The 27,229-nt window shown below is 38.0% G+C and overlaps 1 protein-coding gene across 3 annotated transcripts in view; it reads left to right on the top strand.

Annotated features, from left to right (window-relative positions):
- FOCAD (focadhesin) overlaps window positions 1–27,229 on the top strand; it is a 284,287-nt gene that overhangs the window by 29,718 nt on the left and 227,340 nt on the right. For 2 of the 3 annotated variants that reach the window (XM_065878458.1, XM_065878459.1), the window contains exons 4-5: window positions 1,531–1,635; window positions 21,159–21,260. In XM_065878458.1, coding sequence (XP_065734530.1) covers window positions 1,531–1,635; window positions 21,159–21,260 — 207 coding nt within the window. The remainder of the gene's footprint in view (window positions 1–1,530; window positions 1,636–21,158; window positions 21,261–27,229) is intronic. The other variant, XM_065878460.1, reaches the window with a different exon arrangement.

Below are 27,229 nucleotides of genomic sequence, written 5' to 3'. Positions count from 1 at the left end.
CCAGTCCTGTTGAAGTCCTGCAATCAAATCCCACTAGGCTTCAAAGTCTGATTCTCTAGAAATTCCTTCTCCCGTTTCCAGACCCTCAGGTTGGGAAGCCTGACGTGGGACTCAGAACGTTCACTCCAGTGGGTGGACTTCTGTGGTATTAGTGTTGTCAGGTTTGTGAGTCACCCACTCAGCAGTTACGGGATTCGATTTTATTGTGATTGCACCCCTCCTACCGTCTCATTTTGTCTTGTCCTTTGTCTTTGGATGTGGGGTATCTTTTATGGTGAGTTCCAGTGTCTTCCTGTCGATGATTGTTTAAAGTGATTTCTAGATAGCAATGACACAATACACGTTAAGCTCTTAGGAGAGTACTTAGCTTACAATAGATGATCTGTAAATATGAACACCCATGATTTTAAAAATATTACTTTTAAAAAATTTAACAGGTAATCTTTATTTCTAAGATTTCTTTTTTGTTCCCGAGGAGCATCTTATTTAAAAAGGGCAGGGTAATTTGTGACAACATGGATGAACCTGAAGGGTATCGTGCTAAGTGAAATAACCCAGGCAGAGAAAGATAAATACTGGATGGTACCACTTATATGTGGAATCTAAAAAAAGAAGTTGAACAGATATTGTTGCCGGGGGCTGGGTGGGAGAAATGGGGAGAGGTTGGTCAAAAGATACAAACTTCCAGTTATAAGATGAATAAGTTCTGAGGATCTAATGTACCACATTGTAACTGTAGTCAACAATACTGTATTGTGTACTTGAAATTTGCTAAGAGTATTTATTGTTTTTACCAAAAAAAAGAAAAAGTAACTATGTGAAGTGATGTGTTAATTAACTTGATTATGTCAGCCATTTTACAATGTACATGTAAATCATGTTGTACACATTATATTACAATTGTATTTGTCAGTTTTACCTCAGTAATGCTGGAGTAAAATCCTGTTTCACAATTTAAAATAATTAATAACAGGCAAAAAAATAAAAAAGGGCAGGCCTTCTTTTTGATTTATTATCCTGCTGCCTCTTACAGAGGATGAGAAAACTTAAATTTCTGTTCCCCACTTCCATTAACTTTGTTTTAATGGGGGTTATTTTCTCTGATTGGTCCCCTGGCCCACTTTTTTGAGTGGCTGTTCCATTTCATATGTCTGGTTATTATTCATGGTCTGCTAATATTTATAAATGAAGGACTTGATTATTCAGTGCGGGTAACTGATGTGGTCACTGCCTGCAGTTATGTGGGTTAGTGTTTCCTTTTTCCTGATTGATTTTCCCCCAAGTGCATGTATGGAGGTGATTGATGGGTTAGTGGTTTGATTCTTTGGCTCCACTGCTCCTCCTTTCAATGTGTTGAATGGGAGCTTGTAGGCCTATCCTTGGCTGTGCTATGCAGTAAGCTGGGTGTGTGTGGCTGGCTCCTGTTCAGTGTGGGTGGCAAGTGTTCAACTATTTAAAAGTGGTAGGATTACGTACCTGATTGGAATATTCACTTTATGACATTTGACATGTTGTTGTATTTCTTTACAGGGATACACATGGCTTGATAAAAGCCATTATGAAATTATTACAAATGCAAGCTCTTAAGGAAGGACATGGTGGAGAGAAGAATATTCAGGATATATATAATATTAGGTATGCCTTTTCTCCTTTCTTTTGAAACATTTTTTGGTGAATTGTTAAATAAGTTATGAATTGAGACATGCTAATCCATTAAGAATTAGTATATTTAACTCAGCAAGGACTGTGAGTCTTGCTCTCTCGGAAGTTAGTATTTCAAAGAGACAGGATTGAGATAGAGTTGACTACTATATGCTGAGTATCACCAACGTGGCTTTCAGGGTTGTTTCCTTGAAATTGGAATCTTTTATCCAAAATTCAGGTTGTTTGTTTTGCTCTGGGATATAGAACCATCTTCCCAATACTATGAAAAGTGAAGAGTTCATTGGACAGATGTACTAAGAGCAGGAGGGGCTTAGTTTAGGCAGGAGGGTAAACTTCCTCACTATAAAAAGTAATAGGAGGACTATTCAAGGGTTATTACCCAGGGCAAGATCAGTACTTAGGAGCATTGATTTGCCTTTTTTTTTTTGTCATCTTCAGAATGTAACATGGTAGAATTATTTTAAAAGAAAATATACACGGCAACAGTTATGTTGAAATATATTGGATTTTATGGGAGAGTTTGGATAAGGGAAAGCGTCATGCTTACTTTTGAAGGTGACCTTAACCATTGCCTTGAAGGTCCTAGAAAGTCATTTTTTAAGAGAGGAGCTCCTTAGTGAGCAGGGGATCCCAGAAGATGCCATGTAACCAGTGTATATTGTCCTGAAAACTCTGTTCAGTGATGCATCTAGAATATGCGTTTCAAAAGAATGAGACCATGAGACCATAAACAAGGGTGCTGGTTCTGGGGGAAAATGACTTACATAGGCTATGGCAATCCAACAGGGAAAGTAAATCATATCTGTGAACTGTCATTGGCTTGAGCATACAAGACCTGCAGTTTTGAGCATTTGACACCACAGCTATCAGAAGCTGTGCGTGCCTCTCCAAAGTATAATAATACGTGGTACCTATTACTTACATATATTTATAGTACTTTCCTTTTGATAATAAGTAAACAGTGTCTCATATATTACAGTGATCTTTCCTGATTTTTTTAATGTCTTTATTGGAGTATAATTTTCCTGATATTTTAGTGCTATTTATCATCTTTATTTTTATGAGCACATTATCGAGAGTTTCTTAAGTCACTTTTTAAAAACAAGGTCAGATTTGCATTTTATATATTTTTTCTTAATTAAAAAGTTTTTATTTATTTATTTGGCTGTGCCGGGTCTTAGTTGTGGCACACGGGATCTAGTTCCCTGACCAGGATCGAACCCGGGCCCCCTGCATTGGGAGCATGGAGTCTTAACCACTGGACCACCAGGGAAGTCCCTGTTAACATGTTTTTTGAATGTTTTCAAAAACACAGAAAAGATGGAAGAATGTAGGACAATGGATTAGTTAATTCATTGTTAACTTATTCGTTAACTTGGTTTATTTTAAATTGGGGAAGCAAAAGGAAAATTATTTATTTGAAAATACTATGGAAACTTTGGGTGTGCAGGAGAAAGTTTTCAAAATTGATAAATTTGCTTTTCATTTTAAAATATGCATTACCTTAACCAGAAATGAACCTGAGGAGTAGATGAGCAGAACTTAATGTTTCTAGATGAGTCGTATAAGCATGTGTGTTCTCTCTCTTTTTTTTTTTTTTTTGGCAGTACGCGGGCCTCTCACTGTTGTGGCCTCTCCCGTCGCGGAGCACAGGCTCCTGACGCGCAGGCTCAGCAGCCATGGCTCATGGACCCGGCCGCTCCGCGGCATGTGGGATCTTCCCGGACCAGGGCACGAACCCGTGTCCCCTGCATCGGCAGGCGGACTCTCAACCACTGCGCCACCTGGGAAGCCCTGTTCTCTTTTTTTGAAAGAAGTTCAACCTCTTGGGCCAGAGTTCCAGAATGGGAAATAATTCCACTTCATTGTTGTTCAGTTGGAGTTATTTACCTATTTTTAAAATAGGAAAGCTATTGAAGTTTTACATTTTTATATAACAGTTTTATTGAGAATAATTCATATACCATACAGTTGACTCATCTAAGGTATAATTCAGTGGTTTTTAGTATATTCACAGTCATGTAACCATTGCAATAACCAATTTTAGGATATTTTCATCATTCCCTCAAATTCCTCAGTGATTAGCAGTAGCTCTATTTTTTCCTCCACCCAGTTGGGTATTTTTAATTCAATGGTTTTCAACACTGGCTGCTCAGAACCACCTGGGTATGCCTAAAAACAAACAAAAATAGGAACAATGAAATACCCTAGACCAACTGAATCAGATTCTCTGCCATGAGGCCTAAGCTTTTGTCATTCCAAAAAGGTCCCAGGCAATTCTGATTGACAGTGAGTATAAGATGGTGTGTTAGCGGCTGTCTACTATGCATTCTGATCACCTGAGACCTTGTTGAATGGCAGATTCTCTTTCCTTAGGTCTAAGGTGGACTCAGGATTCTTGTCTAACAAGCTCCCAGGTGATGCTGATGCTGACACTGACGGTGATGCTGCTGTTTCCCCACCTGCTGTAAGTAGCAGAGCTATGAGCAGCATTAGCAGTTCCTGGGAGCTTGTTAGGAATGCAGAATCTTGGACTCCATCTCAGATTATCTGAATTAGAGCCCACATTTTAGTAAGATTTTCCAGGTAGTTCACAGGCACCTTTAAGTTTAAGAAGCACTAGTTTTGATGATGGTAGAAGGAAATTTTCCATCACACAGAAGAATCAGAGTTAGTGTCATTTTCATACTGATTGTCCTCACATTTAGCAAGCACATTTAGCAAGTGCTAAACTTTCAGTTACCTATAATGTTTCACCTGTTTTCCTATTTATAATTAGTTTTCTCCAGTAGTTGGTTCTTTTAACTGCAGTCTTGTTTTCAGAAGACAATAGATGCAAGGTGTGGATAGGGAGCCTAGTTTGAGGAGCTGAAATCATACTGGATATATAAGGTTTGTCTGTAGAGTGGTGGCACATTAAGAGGACCAGAATCAATCACCTGAGTTGGCATAATCCAGTAATGTTTATGGAGGGCCCTTATGTGAATGGCTGTTTGGCACTATAAATCAGTAGAGTGTAATCGAGTGTATAAGAGTCTTAAGTTCCTCCAGGGGGGATTGTGGGCAGAAGCACAGGAGAGGTGAGCCTGGAGAGCAGATTTCCCTCAAGAGAGCTATGATTGCCTGAGTCAAGCATAAAATTGTCATGCTGTTTTAGAATCTTCTTTGCCACATGTTGGTTAGCAATATCATCCAGCCTTGGAGAGGAAGGCTGATGAGCTCTGTATGAAAGCATAAAAAGGATATGAGAAGCTTAGAACTCCACTGAAAGGTGTTCCCTGGTTATGCCGTAGGATTGATTTAAAATGGAAGTAGGATGACAAATAATTATAAGCTTTCTGGGCATGAAACTCATCTGTGTTTTTATGGTATTAAGGACTCTGCTACCATACAGTTGGATTTTAAGTGTTTCTCACTTCTTTTTGTCCTGATAGCTGACTAATTTGAATTATAGTAAAACAGAATATGTGGTCATCTTATTTTTTATTAAAATTTTTTAAAAAATTGAGGTAACAGCAGTTTATATTCCTATTTCATGTGTACATTATATTTTGACCTATATACACTACAGCATGTTCACCACGAAAAGTTTAGTTTCCATCTGTCACCGTATAGTTGATCCCATTTATCTGTTTCTCCCTCCCCCTACTTCCTTTCCCCTCTGGTAATCACTAATCTGTTCTCGGTATCTGTTTGTTTGCTTTTGTGTGGTTTATTTTGTTTGTTTATTTATTTTTAATATTCCACATGTGAGTGAAATCATATGGTATTTGTCTTTCTCCGTTGGACTCATTTCACTTAGCATACTACCCTCAATGTCCATCCAGGGGTTGCAAATGGCAAGATTTCATCTTTTTTTATGGCTAAGTAGTATTTAATTGCACATATGTACCACATCTTCTTTATCCATACATCCATCAATGGGTAACTTAGGTTGCTTCCATATCTTGGCTGTTGTAAATAATGCTGTGATGAACATTGTGGTGCATATATCTTTTTGAATTAGTGTTTTCATATTCTTCTGATAAATACCCAGAAGAAGACATTTGCAAATCATATATCCAATAAGGGGTTAATATCTAAAATATGTAAAGAACTTGTACAACTCAACAGCAAAAAACAAAATAACCTGATTAAAAAATGGGCAGAGGATCTGGGTAGACATTTTTCCAAAGGAGACCTACAGATGGCCAACAGGCACAGGAAATGATGTTCAACATCACTGTATTTATTAGGGAAATGCAAATCAAAACCACAGTGAGATATCACATCATGCCCGTTTGAATGGCTATTATTAAAAAGGCAAGAAATAAGTGTTGGAGAGGATATGGAGAAAAGGGAACCTTTATATATTGTTGGTGGGAAGGTAAATTGGTGCAGCCACTATGGAAAACAGTTTGGAGATTCCTCAAAAAATTAAGAATAGAACTGCCACATGATCCAGCTGTTTCTTTTCTGGGTATTTATGTTGTCATTTTAAATGGGTCTGCCCTGAATTGCTTAAGTCGTTCCAGTTAGGGAGTGAAGAGAGAGGGAGCTGTGAGGACCCAGAATGTTAGCCAGTGGCTTCCCTTGGTTCCTGTGACTTTCCTGAAGGAGCTTTAGAGTGGGTCTTCTCTTTGTTGAACCCAGAGCTCAGTGGCTCTCAAACTTCCTGTGCCTAAGAACTGCCTGGGGAGCTTGTTATGAGTACAGCTTCTCAAGCCCACTTGCCAGAGATTCTCATTCATTCAGTAGGTTTTGCAATGAGACTCAGGAATACAGCGGCTGGGTGATGGATATAGGTCATTTGTGGATCATGCTTGAGCAATATTGCTTGAGCCTCTGGGAACTTAGTGGTACCATATATGAACTTAGTAGTACTTAGCTGCAGGGAGCCCCTTGGGGTAGACTGGGAGGGGTCTTGAGTGGTTAATTGTGTCTCCTGGCCTCTGTTCCTATTAGGAAGGCAAAAGGTTTGTTTGCTCCTAACTTAGGCACTGAGGCACCAAGTTCATCTTATTGCGTCTACCATGGACATTAGAGAGTCCAAGAGCAGAACCAAACAGCAATTCTAATGGAAAAGCAATCCAGTGAGAGCAAGCCAAGTGTGGATGCAAGTGAGATTTAAACCTCACTGCTCTCTGTTCAATGAGTAATTCCATGACCCCAACAAGTTAGTGTTCTGCATGGTCAGACAGTAGACGCTGGTAGGAACAGGAGGGGAAGAGAGCCCTCAGCACCTTTCTACAAACCAAGGATGGTATTTAGTGTTTACAGTGCATAAGGAGCTCTTGCTCAGAGTTTTTCATATATGTGTCTGGAACATGCACTTTAACAAGAGATTTGGATACAGAAGTGATCTACCCACCATGCTTTGAGATACATCAGATTAGAGTGTGTGTAGCCAATAAAGTTCATTTTGTGTCACTGGACCCTTCTGTAGTTCAGTGGCTTAAACAAGATTAAATGGGGATATTTAAATGGAGTTTCAATTCCCAGTGCCTTTTAGGATGGGGATAAACTGGAAGAACAGTGAAGCACATTTGACCGCTGTGATTAAACGAAGAGCATATGTCAAGTGTAAAACTCTAGGCCCAGGAGTCTCAATTCTGGTTGCACCGTTAGAGCCCACTGAGGAACTTTTAAATGTATTAGTTCCCTGGGCTCTCCCTAGAATGAGTAGGGGTCAGCCTCAAGCATTGGTAATTTTTCAAAGCTTCCTAGATGGTTTCCAGTGTGCTGGTTCAACTGAGAACTACTGGCCAATTGTTGCAGTGAGGCAGTGGGGCTTCATTGTTGCCAGACCTTCAGATCTTTCAATATTAATAACATTTTATATGAAATATCCTCACTAATAAATGTTGGAAAGCAATTCCAAGTTTTGAAAATACGGGTTAGGCAGACCGAACACGTTTGCTCACAGGATGCAATCCAAGGGCAACAGTTTGTGACCTCTGGTTTAGGCATTTAACTGTTTTCAAAAACTTTAAAAGCCCCTTTTTACCTGTGAACAATTTTTTTAAACATTTTTATTGGAGTATAATTGCTTTACAATGGTGTGTTAGTTTCTGCTTTATAACAAACTGAATCAGCTATACATATACGTATATCCCCATATCTCCTCCCTCTTGCATCTCCCTCCCACCCTCTCTATCCCACCCCTCTAGGTGGTCACAACGCACCGAGCTGATCTCCCTGTGCTATGAGGCTGCTTCCCACTAGCTAGCTATTTTACATTTGGTAGTGTATATAAGTCCACGCCACTCTCTCACTTCGTCCCAGCTTACCGTTTCCCCTCCCCATGTCCTCAAGTCCGTTCTCTATGTCTGCGTCTTTATTCCTGTCCTGCCCCTAGGTTCTTCAGAACCTTTTTTTTTAGATTCCATATATATGTGTTAGCACACAGTATTTGTTTTTCTCTTTCTGACTTACTTCACTCTGTATGACAGACTCTAGGTCCATTCACCTCACTACAAATAACTCAATTTTGTTTCTTTTTATGGCTGAGTAATATTCCATTGTATATACGTGCCACATCTTTATCCATTCATCTGTCAGTGGACACTTAGGTTGCTTCCATGTCCTGGCTATTGTAGATAGAGCTGCAATGAACACTGTGGTATATGACTCTTTGAATTATGGTTTTCTCAGGGTATATGTCCAGTAGTGGGATTGCTGGGTCGTATGGTAGTTCTATTTTTCATTTTTTAAGGAACCTCCATACTGCTCCATAGTGGCTGTATCAATTTACATTCCCACCCTGTGAACAATTTTTATACTAATCAGTTAAAAAAAAAAAAGCGACTAGTAAGATATCCTTTACTTCAGGCTTATTTTTCCCCTGCCCTTTTTGTTTGGTCTGAATTTTCTTTTGGTTAGTTTGAAGGGGAGCTGCTTGTTCATGAACCTCTTTTTTTTTTTTTTTTTTTTTTTTGTGGTATGCGGGCTTCTCACTGTTGTGGCCTCTCCAGTTGCGGAGCGCAGGCTCTGGACGCACAGGCTCCGGACGCACAGGCTCAGCGGCCCTGGCTCACGGGCCCAGCCGCTCTGCGGTATGTGGGATCCTCCCAGACCGGGACACGAACCCGTGTCCCCTGTATCAGCAGGCGGACTGTCAAGCACTGCGCCACCAGGGAAGCCCCTGAACTCCACTTTTTAATAACACACTATGTTTAAGTTATTTCAAGCTTCTCTAACATTGACCATATGGGAAGTACAGCAGAGAACCAACATTTGCCTGGTATTTTGGTTGCAAACAAGAATGACGAAACTAAATTTTTATGATTCATAAATTATTAGAGGTTCATTTTCTCTGTAATATGCCATTTTTTCCCTTAAAATTTTATCATGTACTTTTGCTTTTAAGTTTTCCTCTGCGTATTCATATTATGGCAATCTTTTTAAGATCTCTCTTGCCTCAGCTGAAGTGAGGAAATAGCTGTGAATTCATGAGCAGTAACTGCTTGTTCCAGAATTTGTGCATCATTCTGATGTGCCAGACAGTGGCTGACATGTACAAATATCAAATGTTGAGAATCTTATTTGTGGAAAGGGTTGGTCTGATCAACATCAAGCTGTACTTTCTGAAATAAGGGAATATTAAATGTTTTTGGCAGATGGTGTGCTCTGAAATGGGTGATAAGGCCAATAGTGATGGACGGTGATACCCTAAGTAGATGAAAATTATGTACTCTATGTGTATTTGTGCATCTCTTTGTGCAGTGTTATGAGTTTATTTAGATGGAGAGTTAGTTTTAAGAACTTAAAGATGTGTGTCCAAAAGACTGAGGTACTTTGTGATTCATACCGTTTTTTTCTCACTTATCTCTTAAGGCAAATACATTCATTCCTTAGGGTCATCAAACAGAAACAAGAGAAAGTCCCAAGATAAATACTGACACAAAGTGCACTAAGACCAGTTTATAGTTGTGGATGTCAAAATGTAGCTCCAGTTTTAATTTTGATAACTAGCTTCTTCTCAGCATTAAGCCCTTTTTGCATTTTCTCTTATACCCATTTTGGTGTGTGAGATGGAGTCACCCATGCGAAGAGTGCAGGAAGAGCATTTCTAGATCTAGGGAAAAGCATGTGCCTAGCTGCTGCTGTGTGAGAGAGCCTGGTGCTCCAGGAGATCTAACAGGAGGCTGGGTGCCTGGAGCTTAGTGTTCAAGGGAGGGAGAGGCCAAGACAGAGGCCCAGGGGCGGTGGGCATGGCTTAGAAGATGCAAGACCATGGCAAAGGCTTTGGGCTTTCTTTAAAGAGTAGTGGGGGGACTTCCCTGGTGGCGCAGTGGTTGAGAACCTGCCTGCCAATGCAGGGGACACAGGTTCGATCCCTGGTCTGGGAAGATTCCACATGCCTTGGAGCCCCTAAGCCTGTGCGCCACAGCTACTGAGCCTGTGCGCCACAACTACTGAAGCCCGCGTGCCTATAGCCCATGCTCTGCAACAAGAGAAGCCACTGCAGTGAGAAGCCTGTGCACCGCAATGAAGAGTAGTCCCTGCTCGACGCAGCTAGGGAAAACCTGCGCGCAGCAACGAAGACCCCACGCAGCCAAAAATAAATAAATAAATTTATTTAAAAAAAAGAGTAGTGGGAAGTCATTGAAGGTTTTATTTTTAAACTTATTCTGAAAGAATTTTAAAGTTCCAGAAAAGGTGCAAAAATAGTACAAAAAGTTTCCATATGCCATTTACCCAGATTCATCAATTTTTTTACCCTTTGCCACATTTGCGTTATCCTATCCGTCTCTCTATATAATTAAAAAAATATTTGAGAGTAGATTACCTATATTCAGTAGGGTATGCTTTCTAAGAGCAAGGATATTCTCATATATAACCGGAGTACAGTTATCAAATCAAGAAAATTTAACATTGATATAATACTTTTATCTATGGTCCATATTCCAGTTTTGCCATTTGTTTGAATAATGTCCTTTCATACCGTTATCCTTTTTATTTTTAGTGTATGGACTCTAGTTTAGGATCATATATTACATTTAATTGTCATATCTGTTTAGTCTTTTAAAATTTGGAACTATTTGGAAGATTTCTCATCCTTTATCTTTTATAACATTGACATTTTTGAGTACTATAAAAGTGATGCTATATCTTTCTCAGGATATCATATCTGGAGACACTGATGTCCATCTTGCCACTCACTGGTGATTTTAATTTTGATTACTCCATCAAGGTGATGTCTGGTTTCTCTACTGTATAGTTATCATCTTCTTGTAACTAATAAGCAGTCTATGGGGAAGATGCTACGAGACCATGAAAATATCCTGTTCCTTGTTAAACTCACAGCTGCCCCACCCCCATTAATTTTCACTGTGATAATTTCAAAATGGTGATTTCCCAACTCTTCCACTCCCTTCAGATTTACTAGTGGCAGTCGAGATATAGATATGCTTTAGATGTGGACATAGTAGGAATCCCTGGGAATTCACTTAATCTATAGATTCTGAAGCCCCACCTCTATAGATTCTGATTTAGAAAGCTTGGGTGGGAGCCAGTGTGGGTACGTAGAATCCATGTATTTTTAAAAAGTCTCAAGAGATTCTGATGTGGAAATAGGTTTGGAAATCACTGGACAAATGGTTAAAACACTCAACAATGTTATATTATTTCATAGTGACATTAGACAAAGACATTTAACTTTCTTTCCTCCTACATCTGCATCTTTAAAATGGGCACAATTAAGATATCAACTGTGGATATTGAGGTAATAAATGAGATTCTGATTTGGACTTATTTTCTTTGTAAGGGAAATCCAAGTTATTATGATTATTTATATTGGCAGTATGCTTCACATGATACATATGAATTTTTATAAAATCGAAAGAGGTTAATTAACTTTAAAATAGTATATGACTGAGTTAAGTTTGGAATATTTTTTAATGCCTTTTTGATTGAGATATAATTTGTATACCATAAAATTCACCCTTTTAAAATGTACAAGTCAGTGGTTTTTATTATACTCACAAAGTTGTTCAACTATACCACTATCTAATTCCAGAACATTTTTATCACCCCCAAAAGAAGCCCCATACCTATTAGCAGTCTTTCTCTAATACCTCCTACTATAGATATAAAACACTGCTTACTTTTCTATCTCTGGATTTGCCTCTTCTAGACATTTCATATAAATAAAATCATACAATATGTGGCCTTTTATGTCTGGCTTCTTCCACATAGCATAATGTTTTTAAGGTTCATCTACACTGTAGCATGATTTAGTACTTCATTCCTTTTATGGCTGAATAATATTTCACTGCATGGATATATCACATTTTATTATTCTGTAATATTTTTGTATACTTACCAAGTCCAATGAATTTTCAGTGTTATTCCCTTTTACATTTATTTCTGGAGGTAAGCTACTTTTCCTAAGTTCCTGAAAATAAACCTCCTATTCTATAATTAAGAGTAGTTGTTATTGTTTCTCATTTCTATGCAAATTTCCTTATCGCATTTATTGTTTCTTAACGAGGTTGCTTAGAATCCCGTAACACTTGAAAAAAAAATCAAGTGTCTTTTTGATTTTTTTGACCATCAGCTATTGTCGTATGTTTCTGTTGTCAAAATAAGCATTTTGCTTTTTGGGGAGCTGATTATTTCAACAGTTGAATATATGATCTAAAGGGATCTCCTGAGATGTAGATGTTTGGTTTTATTTAGCATAAAGGAAGCATGACACCATTATTAAATTTTCTGTACTTTACAGTCAAGCTGCCATAGGGCTTGGAACCATTAGAATGCATTCATAATGTTTTATTTTGCTGAAGTTACAAAAACTTCAGTAGTTGGGGAGCCACCATTTCTAGGCACATAATATGTCACTTTTTTGGGGAAACAGAAGCGTACTTTATAGTTTTTTTTGGAAGCAGGAGTTTAACAAGGCTGAATTGCAATAATTACCTTAGGTATACTTAGCTTTAATTTACTAGCACTTACCCTTTTTTGGAGGGGAGGTCAGGACCTTCTTTGAGAATCTCATAAAAGTTTTGTACCTTCCCCTAGAAAATGTACACATGTACATGTACTCAAAATTTTGCATATAATTTCAGAGGGCTTGTGAATTCTTGCATTAATGGATAAATGAAATTTTTTACAGAAATTAGGAAAAAGAAGGTGGGAAAGAAAGGGGTATCAGTGTCAGATCTGTCCCTGAGAAAGCTCAGTAGAGTTGAGGATAAGAAAGAAGCTAGGGCAGTAATCGGGAAAGTATAGCCAATAATACGTTCCAAGGGCCATCTGTCTTTTTTATTTTTCGGCATGTGGGACCTTAGTTCCCCAACCAGGGATTGAACCCTAGCCCCCAGAAGTAGAAGTGCAGAGTCTTAACCACTGGACTGCCAGGGAAGTCCCCCATCTATGTTTTTGCAGTTTGATTCTTTCTGTGGCACTGCATGTTTTGCTTGTTTTCATTTCCTCTTTTCTCTCCTCTTTCCCACCCAGGGAAGTCTTTGTTCACAGTTTATGGTTCCAATCACCTGGAGTTTACACTTGGGATTTAAAATCAGACCTAAATAATAATCTATACATATTATACAATCTTCCAGTTAGCAATTGCCACTAGAAAATATTTTATAAGTTCTTCTAAGTGTGCATGCTTAATTTGAAAATTGATATGGTAATTTGCTGATAAATGTCTTGAAGAGCATAAAATGTTGTAATTTTTGCCTTAGCCTATTTATCTTATCTCTAGTTTCCCGCCGCCCCCGCCCCCCCAATCAAGGATGTAACTTAGTAATAGACGTTTTGGACCCCTCCATATCTGTGTGTTTCCCCCCAGCCATCACCTTGTACCTAAAATAGTTCCAGACTTCTGACATTGGCAGACACCTTTGCATTAAAACCCTGCCTCTCAAAATAGGGATCCTGGGAAAGGTTCATTGTGAGGGCAGAACCATTGTGATATGAAGTCTCTTTTCAAAGACATCTTATCTTTTCCCTATCTGCGTTATAGACCTAAAGAAAAAAGAAAATTAGTCAAAAAATGTCAAAATTGAAATAATTTTTGCTCCAAGTCATCTTTTTCTGGAAAGGATGAAATGCATTGTCTTAAGACTCTATAGGATAGGTAATGATTCACAATTATTGTTTAATTTTTCTTTTTTATAGTAATATTCATTGTGGAATCTTAACAATTTTTATTATGCTTTTTTTTTTTTTTTTTTTTTTTTTTTGGCTGAGTTCGGTCTTCGTTGCTGCGCACAGGCTTTCTCCAATTGTGGTGAGCGAGGGCCACTCCTCGCTGCAGTGAGCGGGCCTCTCACTGCGGTGGCCTCTCCTGTTGTGGAGCACAGGCTCTAGGGGCGCAGGCTTCAGCAGCTGCAGTGCACAAGCCCAGTAGTTGTGGCTCATGGGCTCTAGAGTGCAGGCTCAGTAGTTGTGGCGCATGGGCTTAGTTGCTCCGAGGCATGTGGGATTTTCCCGGACCAGGGATGGAACCCTTGTCCCCTGCATTGGCAGGTGGATTCTTAACCACTGAGCCACCAGGGGAGTCCCTATTATGCATTTTTAATCTTAAAGTCTGCAGAGCTTTTTTTTTTTTTTAATCCCACTTTGGCTTCTAACCAACTCTTTCAAATCAAAATTCAGAGCAGGTAGAGAAATGCTTTTAAAATGCATATTTGATGTAGTAAGTGCTATGCTATGCTTCTGAAAGCGCCAGGGTCACAGCTGCATACATGAAAATGCATGGTGACTGTAGGCATTGTTTCCTCACACAGAAAAGGCAATCTGTGTCTATTGCTGAATTTAAGATGTAAATCAAATCATAGCTTTCCTACATTCAGAGATGTAGCAGAAAGGTTGAGGTGACCCAAAGGTTACAAGTAACTTTTGCTTTTTGCCTACTACAAGACTAATTTTTTTTTTTGCTCCCTCTTTTCTATTAAGATTGATGTATTTATACTTGGAAAGGTGAATCTAGTTACATACCTTATTTTATTGTTGTCTCTGGGCTAGTCTAGTGGAACCACAAATTTATCATTTACTCCCTCCCCCACTCCATTCTGCTAAGATGCATTTACTGCTCTGTGTTGTTGACAATGTTATTAAAGGGCAGGGAGCCCTGAAGTATTAGGTACCAACTCTGCATGCTTCCTCTGTGCTTTTTTCCTCCGAACAATGTGGACTTTGAAACAATGTACTTAGAGGGGTTGGGATGTTGGTTTTTCATGATCCATTCAAAGAGTTTAAAAAGGTGCTTTGGGGAAAGTGTGTGTTTGTTACATTTATTTTAGATGTGCATTTGGCACTGAAAGGGAAACATAAGAGTAAGAAGATAGACACCCAGCTTTCAAGCTGCTTATGCTCTAGTTTAAGATAAAAATTTACCTGCATGATAATCATAATAGTACCCCATTTATGGAATAGTCTGTGTGCTAGTTACTGTATTAAATGCTTTACTTAAAATGGCAGTTAAAACATTTACAAATCATGAAATGGGAAAGTGCCAAAGAACACACAACAAATTGGCTCATCTATGGCAGAAAAATAACAAAAACAACAGCAACAATAATAATAACCACACAGTGAAGGAGAAATTACAGGCACTAGAGGCCAATGAAGGGTGACCTGATTGTCTGGTTTGTGTTGATTTCAATTTTAGAAACAATGTTATTCTCTTTTAAGAAGAAAACAATCTACTGGATGTCTCAAGAGTTAGGAAATCTTGATTTAAAATTTTCTGTGGGCTTATTCTGGATGTAGCACTGCATTTCTCTCTGAAGTAAAAAATATAAGATGCTTTATTTCTTTGAGATAAAAATAGGAGACCTCTGTTTTGAGGCCCTAGATTTTATTAGACGTTGGCCTTAAAGCCGTTTAAGCTTGGCATAGAATTATTAATAGTTGAGAGCCATCTTTATTGGTTTCTGCCTTTACAGGATTTGGTTCCACCTCTGGTCCCGAGCAGGACCAAGATTAGGGCTTTAATGGGTGACCTGGGTTCTATAACTTTAGCACTGGAAGGTACTTAGTCTGATTTCCTCATTTTAGAGATGAAGAAACTTTGCCCAAGAGAGGTTATTCTCTTGCTTGAGATTACACAGTTTGTTGCAGAGACAGAATGTGAATTTGGAACTCTTGACTCTTTTAGTTCAGTGTTTTTCCTCCACTATTTCACGTCACCTCTCCACTTCTAGTCTTTCTTCTGAGACATGGTTGTGGCAGCATAACAGTAAATGCTTTGGATGATGCTATGTAGGCCCTGCTTATATAAATAATAATAATGATTTCAGTGTCCCACATTTGTGTTTGTTTTTCATAATTGTAGAGCTTATTGCCTGTCACTGTTTGCTTTACAAGTGATCAGGTTGATTGTATGTTCAACCCATCTATCACTTTGAATAAAGTGTTTTAGGCAACTCACTCTTTATGCCTTGAATACCAGGTTTGGATATAATTGACATTTTAAGGCATAACCCAGGTTTTGTGTTGGTGTTCTTTTGTACCACGTTATTTCTTTTTTTGATCAACAGTCCTTCTAATGAAGAGCAAAATTTACTTTAAATTGTGGACTCTTCCATTTACCTTGACCTTTCTCAGTTGGAGGTACTTGAAAGAAGTGAGGTACTTGAAAGAAGTGGCTAACAAGCATTGAGTGAGAAGAAAGAAAAGAAAAATCTTGAATAATCCATTAATTTAAGAATCAATCCTTGAATAGTTCAGGAGTGAACTATACTTAGCCTTATGACTTTTTTTTTAACATCTTTATTGGAGTATAATTGCTTTCCTTATGACATTTTAAATGCTCTAGTTATAATATTTTAAATGGAAAATAACTCTATTTTCTATCATACCAAATTAGCATGCATAATATTTAATGCCGTTTGTTTATTTTGGAACATGCTTCTATGTTTTGCAAAGGAATAATTTTACATTTGTTTTCCATTTTAAGTCTTCTAGTTTCTACTCTACCGTTACTCTTGTGCATCTAATGTTAATATTTGATGATTATATTTCCATAAGAATCTTCAAATTTTGAGCATGATCGATTGATTGCTTTTGATTCAGTATAAAGAAGGATGAAGGTGGGATAATAGTCTTTTTGAATAACTCAGGGCTAGTACCGTGTTTTTGTGAGTTTTGTGCCTCATAGTGCTTGCCGTTTTACCTAGTGCAGTGGTTCTTAACCAGGGACAACTGTGGCCCCAGGGGACACTTGGTAATGTCTGGAGACATTTTCGATTGTCGTGTGCCTAGGTTGAATGCTATTAGCGTCTAGTGGGTAGAGGTCAGGAATGCTCTTAAACATCCTATAGTGCATTGAACAATGCCAACAACAAAGAATTATCTGATTCCAAATGTCGATAGTGCCGAGATTGAGAACCCCTCATGTATGGCAGTTGCACGATAAAGTATATTGAATTAAAAACTGTGTCCATTCTATAAAGCATAAGGCTTTACATATTATTTTATATGTGCATTCACATACCAGTTTGATGATTCACAAGGGAGAATTTAGCTCTTTGCTTCAAATTCATTCTTTGCTCAAAGTATTAAAACAAAATTTTGGCAATTATAATTGATTTTAAGTTAGTTGTACTCAGTTGAAATAGTATAATATTGGTAATCAATGTTAATCAGTAGTAATATTCAACGTTTTTAATTTGGACTTCCTTTCTCCCTCGAGGTTTTTAACTTCTTGGAATCAATATTGTATATTATTCCTACAGTATTTCCACTTGGATCTGACATAATCAATTCTCTGGAAAAGTTAATTATCCAGATGTCTAAGTCAGTAATTAATCTGGATAAATTCTTATTTTATATTCTTCTTAATCTCATCTTTAGAGTTTTAAGTCTGAGATACTAAAAAGAATTTGCTGAACCCCAGTGCTAGCAAAGCAGGCCTTCAACTTCATGCAACAAAGCAGAGTGGGTCCCACAATTCCAGTGAGGTAGAAGCTAAATTATAACAGAGTTGTTTGCCATATATGCATCATTCCCAATCCTACTTTAAAATTACTATCTCTTACCTCTGTTGATGTGATTTAATCTGGACAAGACTGTTTTTGAAAGGAGATAGATTCTTAACAGTTTTTAAACAGGAGATAGATTCTTGACAGTTTTTGGGGGTGGGAATTGAGGGGTGGGAGGAGTTAGGGGGTGACTTATAAGGGAAGAGTATTGCAAAGCACTAAAGTGCTTTATGAACACACAAAAACTATGTGGCAACTTGTTGGATTTTCCTCTTAAATAGTCATGAATGCCACCATTAGCTGGAGGATTAATAGATGGTCATATCTGATGCTCCTCATTTCAATATGGTGCTTGTCAGAAGGAAAACCCATAGCTAAAATAATTGCAGTTGCTATTCTTTCCTTTTTATTCATGTTTACTTGAACATGACCTACTGAATTCATAATCTAAGAAGTTTGGCTGATGTGACATACCTGAGAGGCTTTAAGGATTTGTAACATTTGTGTCTTCATATCTGTAGCAACTAGAGCAGAAGCAAATTCTAGATAGGTTTAACTGCCAAAGAGTTTGGAATTTGGAAATGTGATTTTGATAGGATCTTTGAATTTTGGCATAAAAAGTTGCTTGGAGCGATCCCTTAGCAGTGGCAGTAATCTGATCAGTCAGAAATAGCCTGTGCTTTAACAAACAGGAGGCTGCCAGCATGTGAAGTTAGTGTCTAATAGATTAGGTGAGGTTGAGGAGAAAGTAGAGAGATGGTGTTATAATAACCAGAAACTTTGTAGTAGTGTCAGAGAGGTGTTTAACATGAGGGTTTCAGTGTGATGGATATGCCATACTTTTCTGTTTAAGAGAGAGATAAATCAGAAAACTTCCCAACTCCTAACCTCCCTCTTCTGTGGTTTTTCACTTGTACCGATTAGGTGAGGTTGAGGAGAAAGTAGAGAGATGGTGTTATAATAACCAGAAACTTTGTAGTAGTGTCAGAGAGGTGTTTAACATGAGGGTTTCAGTGTGATGGATATGCCATACTTTTCTGTTTAAGAGAGAGATAAATCAGAAAACTTCCCAACTCCTAACCTCCCTCTTCTGTGGTTTTTCACTTGTACCGGTATGAACCTGGCAACACATTGGAATTGCTGGAAGAGTTTTTAAAAATTACTAATGCATGGGCTCCACTCCTAGCAACCCCAGTATAATTGAAGCCTGGGCATTGGTATTTTAAAAAGAGCTCCACAGCTAAATCAAACATGCAGCCAGGGTTGAGCACCACTGCTTTATAGCAGTGCATCAGAATTGTCTGGAGAGCTATTTGTTAGGTCTGGCTGAGGCCTGAGAATTTATTTTCATTTCTAACAAGTTCCCAGGTGATGCTGATATTGCTGGTAAGGCGATCCCATTTTGAGAACCACCAAGAAGGCTGTTGTAAAAAATCATTTGGGTGTAACTGATCTTTTTCTTTTTTTAAACATTGCTAGTGCTATATTATTGGGTTAAAAATTGAGATTAAAGAGGGCTTCCCTGGTGGTGCAGTGGTTGAGCGTCCGCCTGCTGATGCAGGGGACACGGGTTCGTGCCCCGGTCCGGGAAGATCCCACATGCTGCAGAGCGGCTGGGTCTGTGAGCCATGGCCGCTGAGCCTGCGCGTCCGGACCCTGTGCTCTGCAACGGGAGAGGCCACAACAGTGAGAGGCCTGCGTACCGCAAAAAAAAAAAAAAAAAAAAAAAAATTAAGATTAAAGAAAAGTATTATGCATATGATTCTTTTTATGTAAAAAAGATAGATGCATCTATATGCTTTGAATTTTTTTCAAATAACATGTTTAATTTTTAAAAAAGTTTGAAAAATAATAGATACACGTATATGTATAACTGAATCACTTTGCTGTACACCTGAATTAATACAACATTGATAATCGACTACAAAATAAAATTAAAAGTTAAAAAAAATAAAAGAAGAATGAAATAATACCATTTGCAGCAACATGGATGGACCTAGAGATGATCATGTAAGTGAAGTAAGTCAGACAGAGAAAGACAAATACTCTATGACATCACTTATATGTGGAATCTAAAAAAACAGTACAGGGACTTCCCATCGGTCCAGTGGTTAAGACTTCGCCTTCCAAAGGAAGAGGTGTGGGTTTGATCCCTGGTTGGGGAGCTAGGATCCCACATGCCTCACAGCCAAAAATCCAAATCATAAAGCAGAAGCAAAACTGTAAAAAATTCAATAAAGACTTTAAAAATAGTCCACATCAAAAAACATCTTAGGGCTTCCCTGGTGGTGCAGTGGTTGAGAGTCCCCCTGCTGATGCAGGGGACACGGGTTCGTGCCCCAGTCCGGGAAGATCCCACATGCCGCGGAGCGGCTGGGCCCGTGAGCTATGGGCGCTGAGCCTGCGCGTCTGGAGCCTGTGCTCCGCAACGGGAGAGGCCACAACAGTGAGAGGCTCGCGTACCGCAAAAAAAAAAAAAAAAAAAAAAAATCTTAAAAAAAGTAGTACAAATGAACTTATTTACAAAACAGAAACAGACTCACAGACATAGAAAACAAACTTACGGTTATCAAAGGGGGAGGGAGAGGGGAGAGATAAATTGGGAGTATGGGATTAATAGATGCACACTACTATATATAAAATAGGTAAACAACAAGGATTTACTGTATAGCACAGGAAACTATATTCAATTTCTTGTAATAACCTAAAATGGAAAAAAATCGAAAAAAGAATATAGATATATACGTATGTATATATGTATAACCGAATCAGTTTGCTGTACACCTGAAACTAGCAATAAAAAAAGCCACATCAAAACTTTGTTTAGTACTTCATAGTTTAAAAAGCTAATGAATTTACAATTTCTAGTAGACTTTTTGAACTATTTAAAATAATTTGTGCTTTTTTCCTTTTTTTTTAAACCCCATTATATGAGGATCCTCCACATTTCAGATCTTTTATTTTATATAGTCTTTTAGGTACCTTAATCGATGTAGCCCAGATAAAAGATGTGTCCTTGTTCAACAGAAATTTCAAGAATTTATAATTTGCAGAGTTTATTTGATATGGAAGAAATATTTTCTTTTTTCTCACCTTAAGTATACTGGGGAAACACAGAACCATATACTGAGAAAAATGAGGGTAAGTGGGAACAGAGACGGAGAGATAGCGCTTATAGGTTGGGGCAGTGTTAGAGGAAATGGAACCTTCCAGGTTTGGAAAGAGATCAGCAAGAGGAGGAGGTGGCCAGTGATTTCCAAGAATGCAGGAATCAAGGGGATGGATATGAAAGAGCTACTGGATTGAGAAGCTTGGTCAAAGTCATAGAGCTATTAAATGGCAGAGTCTGCTGTCAAATTTGGGTCTCTAAGACCCGGGTTTATTCTCTTTTCTGGAAAAGAATTAGATATAGGAAAAACATAGTTCTAATGAGCCAACTCTGCAACAAATGCAGCAAATGATATTTTTGTGACAATTTTGAATCTAGATGGTAGTGGCTTTTTTGTAGCTATATTTGGATATTAAGAAGGTGTAGTCCTGAAATGACAGCTTCCAATGTGACTTTCTGTTTTTCAGAAACCATCCTCAGCCTTTGATCACTGTGCTTGAACACAGACCTGATTGCTGGCCAGTACTTTTGCAACAGCTGACAACTTTTTTCCAGCAATGCCCTGAAAGGTAATGTAAAATAAAATAAATGAGGGAGATGTATAGTATATGCTAATTTTAGAGTTTTTCTTTTAAGCTGCTTTGATTGTAATGTTTTCTCCTGAAGTAAGGAAATGTCTTAGAGCAGGATATAGTTTTCTATTTTCTTTTTAAGAGTAAGAGAAAAAAATCCTACCAGATTTACTGATTGTTGAAATATTGACTCTGAGAAAAGCTATTATTAAATAAACTAAGCATTGGTTAGTTGGGAAAGTTGATTGGAAATATTTGGTAAACTACTACATGGTACATATGGAAGACAGGTTCTTCCCTCTGGAAATTGATTAGTGAGTTAATCTCTCTATTAGAAACCAGTGCCAGTTGGGATTAAGCAGTCCTGCCAAATGGGACCAGATAGCTGCCATATGTGCAGTTAGTTTAGCTTCACCAAGGCCTTCTGCCTTCTGATGCTCCTCAAAGCTTTCTCACGTCCTTGTTACTATGGCACTGGCTCAGGCGGTCATCTCTTACTGTGGCTATTGCCACCTATTCCTAACTGGCATCTCTGCCTCCGATCTCGTCCTGTTCAAGGCCATTCTCTAAGCATCCATCAGGGTGACGCATCAAGAGAGCAGATCTTATTGCATCACTCCCTTTCTTAAGTCACTGCAGCTGTGATTTTCAAACTGCACTTGCAATGTATAGGCTAAGCATGGAAACACCCTCACACCCCTTCAGCTCTTTTTCTTATAGACTGTTTTTTTACGTGTTGATATCTTATGGAAGCTTTCTATTGGAAAACAATAGTTTGGTCTCTGAAATAGTTGGAAAATCCCTGGGCTACAGGACGAAATCTATTATGTCATGCTAGGCTCTGTGTATGATCTGTTTCACCAATTTTATTTTCTCCTATCTTTATCTCATAATTTATGAATTATGTATTTCAGCAATACACCGACTTGCTTTGGTTCCACACAGGAAACAGTGCTGTTTTCTCGCCTCTGTGCTTTTTCTGACTAATACCCTAGCCCTTTCTTGATTAATTTCTGTATTTTAAATCTCTGTTTAGGGACTTGCCTGGTGGTCCAGAGGTTAAGACTCCACGCTTCCACTGCAAGGGGCACGGGTTTGATTCCTGGTCGGGGAATTAAGATCCCACATGCTGTGTGGTGTGGCCAAAAAACTAAAAAAAAAAAATCAAAAAAATCTCTGTTTAGGTATTGTCTCTCCTAGGAAGTGTGTACTTACCACAGGCTGAATTAGGTGTCTCTTTTACATGCTCCCTTAGTAACTTCAGTTGTGATTTCTAACATCATTATACTTACTGTATGGTCTTATAATTATTCTCCTCCATTAACTGTGAAACTTTCTTACTTTCTTGAGGGCAGGGACTGTGTCTCAATATTCTTCATATTAATAATGCCTGGCACATTTTTGGTTGCTTTATAAATGTTGAATTTATATATGTATACACATGAGGCCCACAGATTGGTGGGGCCTAGGCAGTGGGTTGTAGAGTGCCTCCTAAAATATTATATCACTGCATACTTAGTATGTCACACAAGGTCATGATGGGATGGTACCATTGTCCCATGTAATCCAGTGCCTGAGTTTACCACACTAGCCACGTTCATGTGTTCTTGCTCTTGAAGGTCTTAGAGTGTCCTATACATACAATGTATTAGAACATTATTTCTGAGTCTATAACTTCAGTTTTAGATGGAACTTCCAGGCAGGATATACTGCTACAGGAAGCTTTAAAGAGATATAGGGAAACTTGTAATCATTTGCCAGTGATAAAAGTCCATGTAACAATTGAATGAATACCTTAAAATAAACATTATTATCATCCTCTCTTCCCTCACCTAGGACTGCATTTTCGAAGGTAAGATATTAATATTTACTAAAAAAGTCTTTGTTCATCCATGTCAGAAAGCAAAAATAACAAATTTATAAACATTTGTTTAATGAAGTTTCTCTTGTTAAATAGATTGGGATACTTTATAAAAGATGTTGCTGGGCTTCCCTGGTGGCACAGTGGTTGGGAGTCCGCCTGCCGATGCAGGGGACACGGGTTCGTGCCCCGGTCTGGGAGGATCCCACGTGCTGCAGAGCGGCTGGGCCCGTGCGCCATGGCCGCTGAGCCTGCGCATCCGGAGCCTGTGCTCCGCAGCAAAAAAAACATGTTGCTGCTGATGTGCCATATTTGTTGTTAGCTTGTTTTTAGGGTAATCCTTACAAATATCTCTCTTTTCCAATGGTTTAGTTAGTCAGCAAATAATTAACTTACTTTTTGGTTGTTTCATTTCAAAGGATTATTATATTGGAATTTGAAAGTAGTTCTTCTAATGATATATGTCCAGATAGTCATAAGGAGAAGAGATTATTAATTGAGTTTGGTTTACTTATGGATAAGCTTTCATTGACTTATTCCTTTCATTTGAATTCTGGAGTGTTAGAGTATACTATCTAGAGCTTTATAGAAGTTTCAAATTATTTTATATTTATTTGCAAAGAATAATTACAGTTGTCTCATTTCTACTTTTGCACTATGAGACTGTTCTTTGCAGGATGAAATTGATCACTGTGCTTGCATTTTCAGCAGATTGTTAGTTTCTTGAGATTTAATTTTAGAGTAAGTTAACTTAGTAGTTTTTACATTGTCATTTAGAAGGTAATGAAGGAAGTTTGGTAATTTAATAAGAATATAAATAGTGATTCACAACTATAGGAAGGAGGCAAAATGTGACAATAGCTTGTATTCTAGCTCCTTCTGTGTTAGGAATTGTTGATTAGAGTAGCTGGGTTCACTTTTTTTTTTTTTTTGAAAAGTCTACATGCTGTATAATTTCATTTATATAACATTCTGGAAAATGTAAAACTGTAGAGTGACAAACAGATTAGTGCTTTCCAGGGGTTTGTTGGGGGGAGGGAGGTAGGGTTAAAAAGGTGAAGTATAGAGGATTTTTAAGGCAGTAAAAGTATTTCATATGACATTGTAATGGTGGATACATGACACTACGCATTTATCAATACCCATAGAATTTTACAGCACAAAAAGTGAACTTTAATGTATGCAAATATATGTGTGTGTGTGTGTGTGTGTGTGTATGTGTATGTATGTATATATATATATCCCAGAAATGGAATGAAAGATCCCAGGAATGAAAAAAGGAATGAGCTATCAAGTCACACAAAGAATATAGCTGTATTACAAACTGTATTACAAATGTGGGAAGAAACCTCGCTGGAGGTGGTAGAGTAGAAGGGTGCTAGCCTAAATATATGGGTTCACTTTTAATAGAATGTATCAACAGATGTCTTGAAATAGCAGTGTATCTTCGTGCTACATTTTTGGGGGCATGATTCTCCAGTTAAATTCTGCACTGATTTGTAGAAGGCCTGTGGTGTTAAGACTTCACCATTATAGAACCGAGAATTGGGTAAATTGACAATGATGTCAAGGTCTTTAGGACTGGATACTTCAAGATTATCTAGTCTAACACATAGTTTTTCAGATGAGGGAACTAAGGAGAGCAACATTAAATGACTTGTTCAAGGTCACATGGCTAGTGGCAGAGTTGGTCCCAAAGGCTCAGTGTTTTGATTTTCATTACAAGTCTTTTCCCACTGCTTCTCCATCCTTGGTGAACATATATGAAAGCCTTGTGTGTAGATACATGCACAATTGGTTGCATTTTTAAACATTCTTAATCACTTTGGGATTTCAGGTTATCTGTTTTATTATTTCCCTTTTCTCCTTAAGCCCTGTTAATTGCATACCCCACTGCAGTGATAGTAGATCATCAGATACCACATAGGAAATGCAAAATCTAAAATCAGGACAGATTAAGCCACAGAGATTTTTAAAAAGTATATTGTTCTAGGAAAGCTCAACATTATGCTCCTGATGTCAAATATTAACAGCAACTTGGAAATATATTTCTTTGTATGAACCTTGCATTTCACCTTCAGCATTTCAAAGTAGGAGAAAACTGATAAGCTATTCATGGATGTTTTTGACACCTGGCTGGTATTTATTCTTTGGGGAGTACATTATTAGCGAGAGATGGAGGAACAATGTTTCTTAAATCTCTTTTCGGCTCCATATTCTAACCCATACATACATTGTCTACTTGCTTAATCTATGAAACTTTTTTTAGTTTCCTAAAGCGGGTAGTGTGATGAAGCCATATGTTTCATAATTATGAACTCACAAGTCTTTTTGTTTTTTATGGATTGTGTGTTTGTGCTCATGAAAAAAAAAAATCCCTCCAGATTGTGAGCATGGATTTCATCAGAGCATGGATTTCATCTGTTTTTGTTTCTTGCTTGGTTTCTAGCACATAGAAGAGTGAATGGTATACTGTAGGAACTCAGAAATTTTGTCAAGCAAATAAATGAATAGATTAAATCTTATCAATTTGGTAACTTTTTAATTTTTATTAATGTTAATGGTGTTTTGAAATCACATTGCTATGGGATGTATAGTATTATAAAATTATGTTGTCAGGCATAACCCAAATGCCATTTCCTCCAATAAGTATTGCACTTTATACCTTTCTTTTAACAGTTTTCACTTTATATTCTCTAGTCCAGAAACAGAGCTGATTGTCCCTGTTAGACTCTATGCTTCTTAAGGATAGATAATGCCTGGTTCATCTTTATATCTTATCTAGTAATAACTTGTGTATAATCAATATGAAAAATATTAAAATTGTGATACTTAATCGATGCATGCTAATTGTAAATCCACTCTATAACTTAGTGTAAATGAATCGATTCATTTAATGATTGAGCATCTCTTTGAGGACCTAGTGTGTACAGTTATTTGGGATACAGCATTAAACAGAAATCCATGGTTCATGCCCTCATTGGCTTATAGTCTGTCAGGGGATGGAGATATTAAATAAATAATGACAATAAAGTCATTATCCTGTGCAGGCACATAATGGGGATCTGACCAAGGCTAGGTATCAGGGAAGGCCCTCAGGAAGTCATTTTAAAGGGAGAACTGAAAGATGAGAGAAATTAGGGAGAAAGGGGAGAGTATTATAGGTAGATGGAACAGCAGGTGAGAAGAAAGCCCAGATGGCTTGATTAGAGATCTGAAAGAAGTTTAGTGTAGTTCAGTGGAGAGTGGAGAAAAGCAAGAAATGAGACTGGAAAGAGGCCAAATTATGAAGGGTTTGTGAATTGGGCTAAGTCCTTTATCTTAAGCATAAGTTTTTCAAGCTGATTAATGATATGATCAAATTTTTATATCTGAAAGGTCATTCTGGCATGTTAGTGTCTTTGGACTTGGAGTTATTGGGATGTATTGTAATCTAAATAGATCCGAAACATATGTAAAGTCTTCCTCCTCTGAGTGGGAAGAACTTAAGAGGAGGGACTTGACAAATTACCCCTCTCTGCCTCAGTTTCTGTATCTGCATAATGGGATAATAATATTTTTATTTCATAGGGTTGTGGTGAGGATTGACTGAGTTTAAAGGCATAAAGTGCAGTAACTTGCACACTCTGAGTGCTAACAAGTTGACAAGTAAATGTTAACTGTTATCATCATCTTCTTGGGATGTCTGTATGTCTTTGTTTTACATAGGACCTTACCTGTCGAGTTTTTCCAAAAATGCATGCATACTCCTGGAAAAATGGATCCTAATCTACAATTCTAGAAAGGTTCTCAGATGATTCTGATGTTCACCAAAGACTGGTCCTGGAGATGTAGATGCTATTCTAGTGTGCAAGTAGAGGCCGTCTTAGTCCTGGGCATCAGGCTTGTGGGCTCCAGGTGTTGAGTCATTCTCCCCAGTGTACAAAGAACTGTTTGGCATGGGTTTAGGTGGGTCATGGTGGAATAGAAGAGTCATGAAAAAAAGATACACTCAATGGTATCATAGTTTATGATATGTCATGAGCTCTAAGTTGATGTTTGACACTTACTTGCTTGGTACTCTGTTTAACTCAGTTACTGGCTTATGCATTCCATGGCTTACTTG

Source organism: Phocoena phocoena, chromosome 6 (genome assembly GCF_963924675.1).
Source record: "Phocoena phocoena chromosome 6, mPhoPho1.1, whole genome shotgun sequence".
In the NCBI taxonomy this organism is placed as follows: domain Eukaryota; kingdom Metazoa; phylum Chordata; class Mammalia; order Artiodactyla; family Phocoenidae; genus Phocoena; species Phocoena phocoena.
Note: the sequence above shows the minus strand (reverse complement) of the source record. Positions and strands in the feature narration are given on the sequence as shown.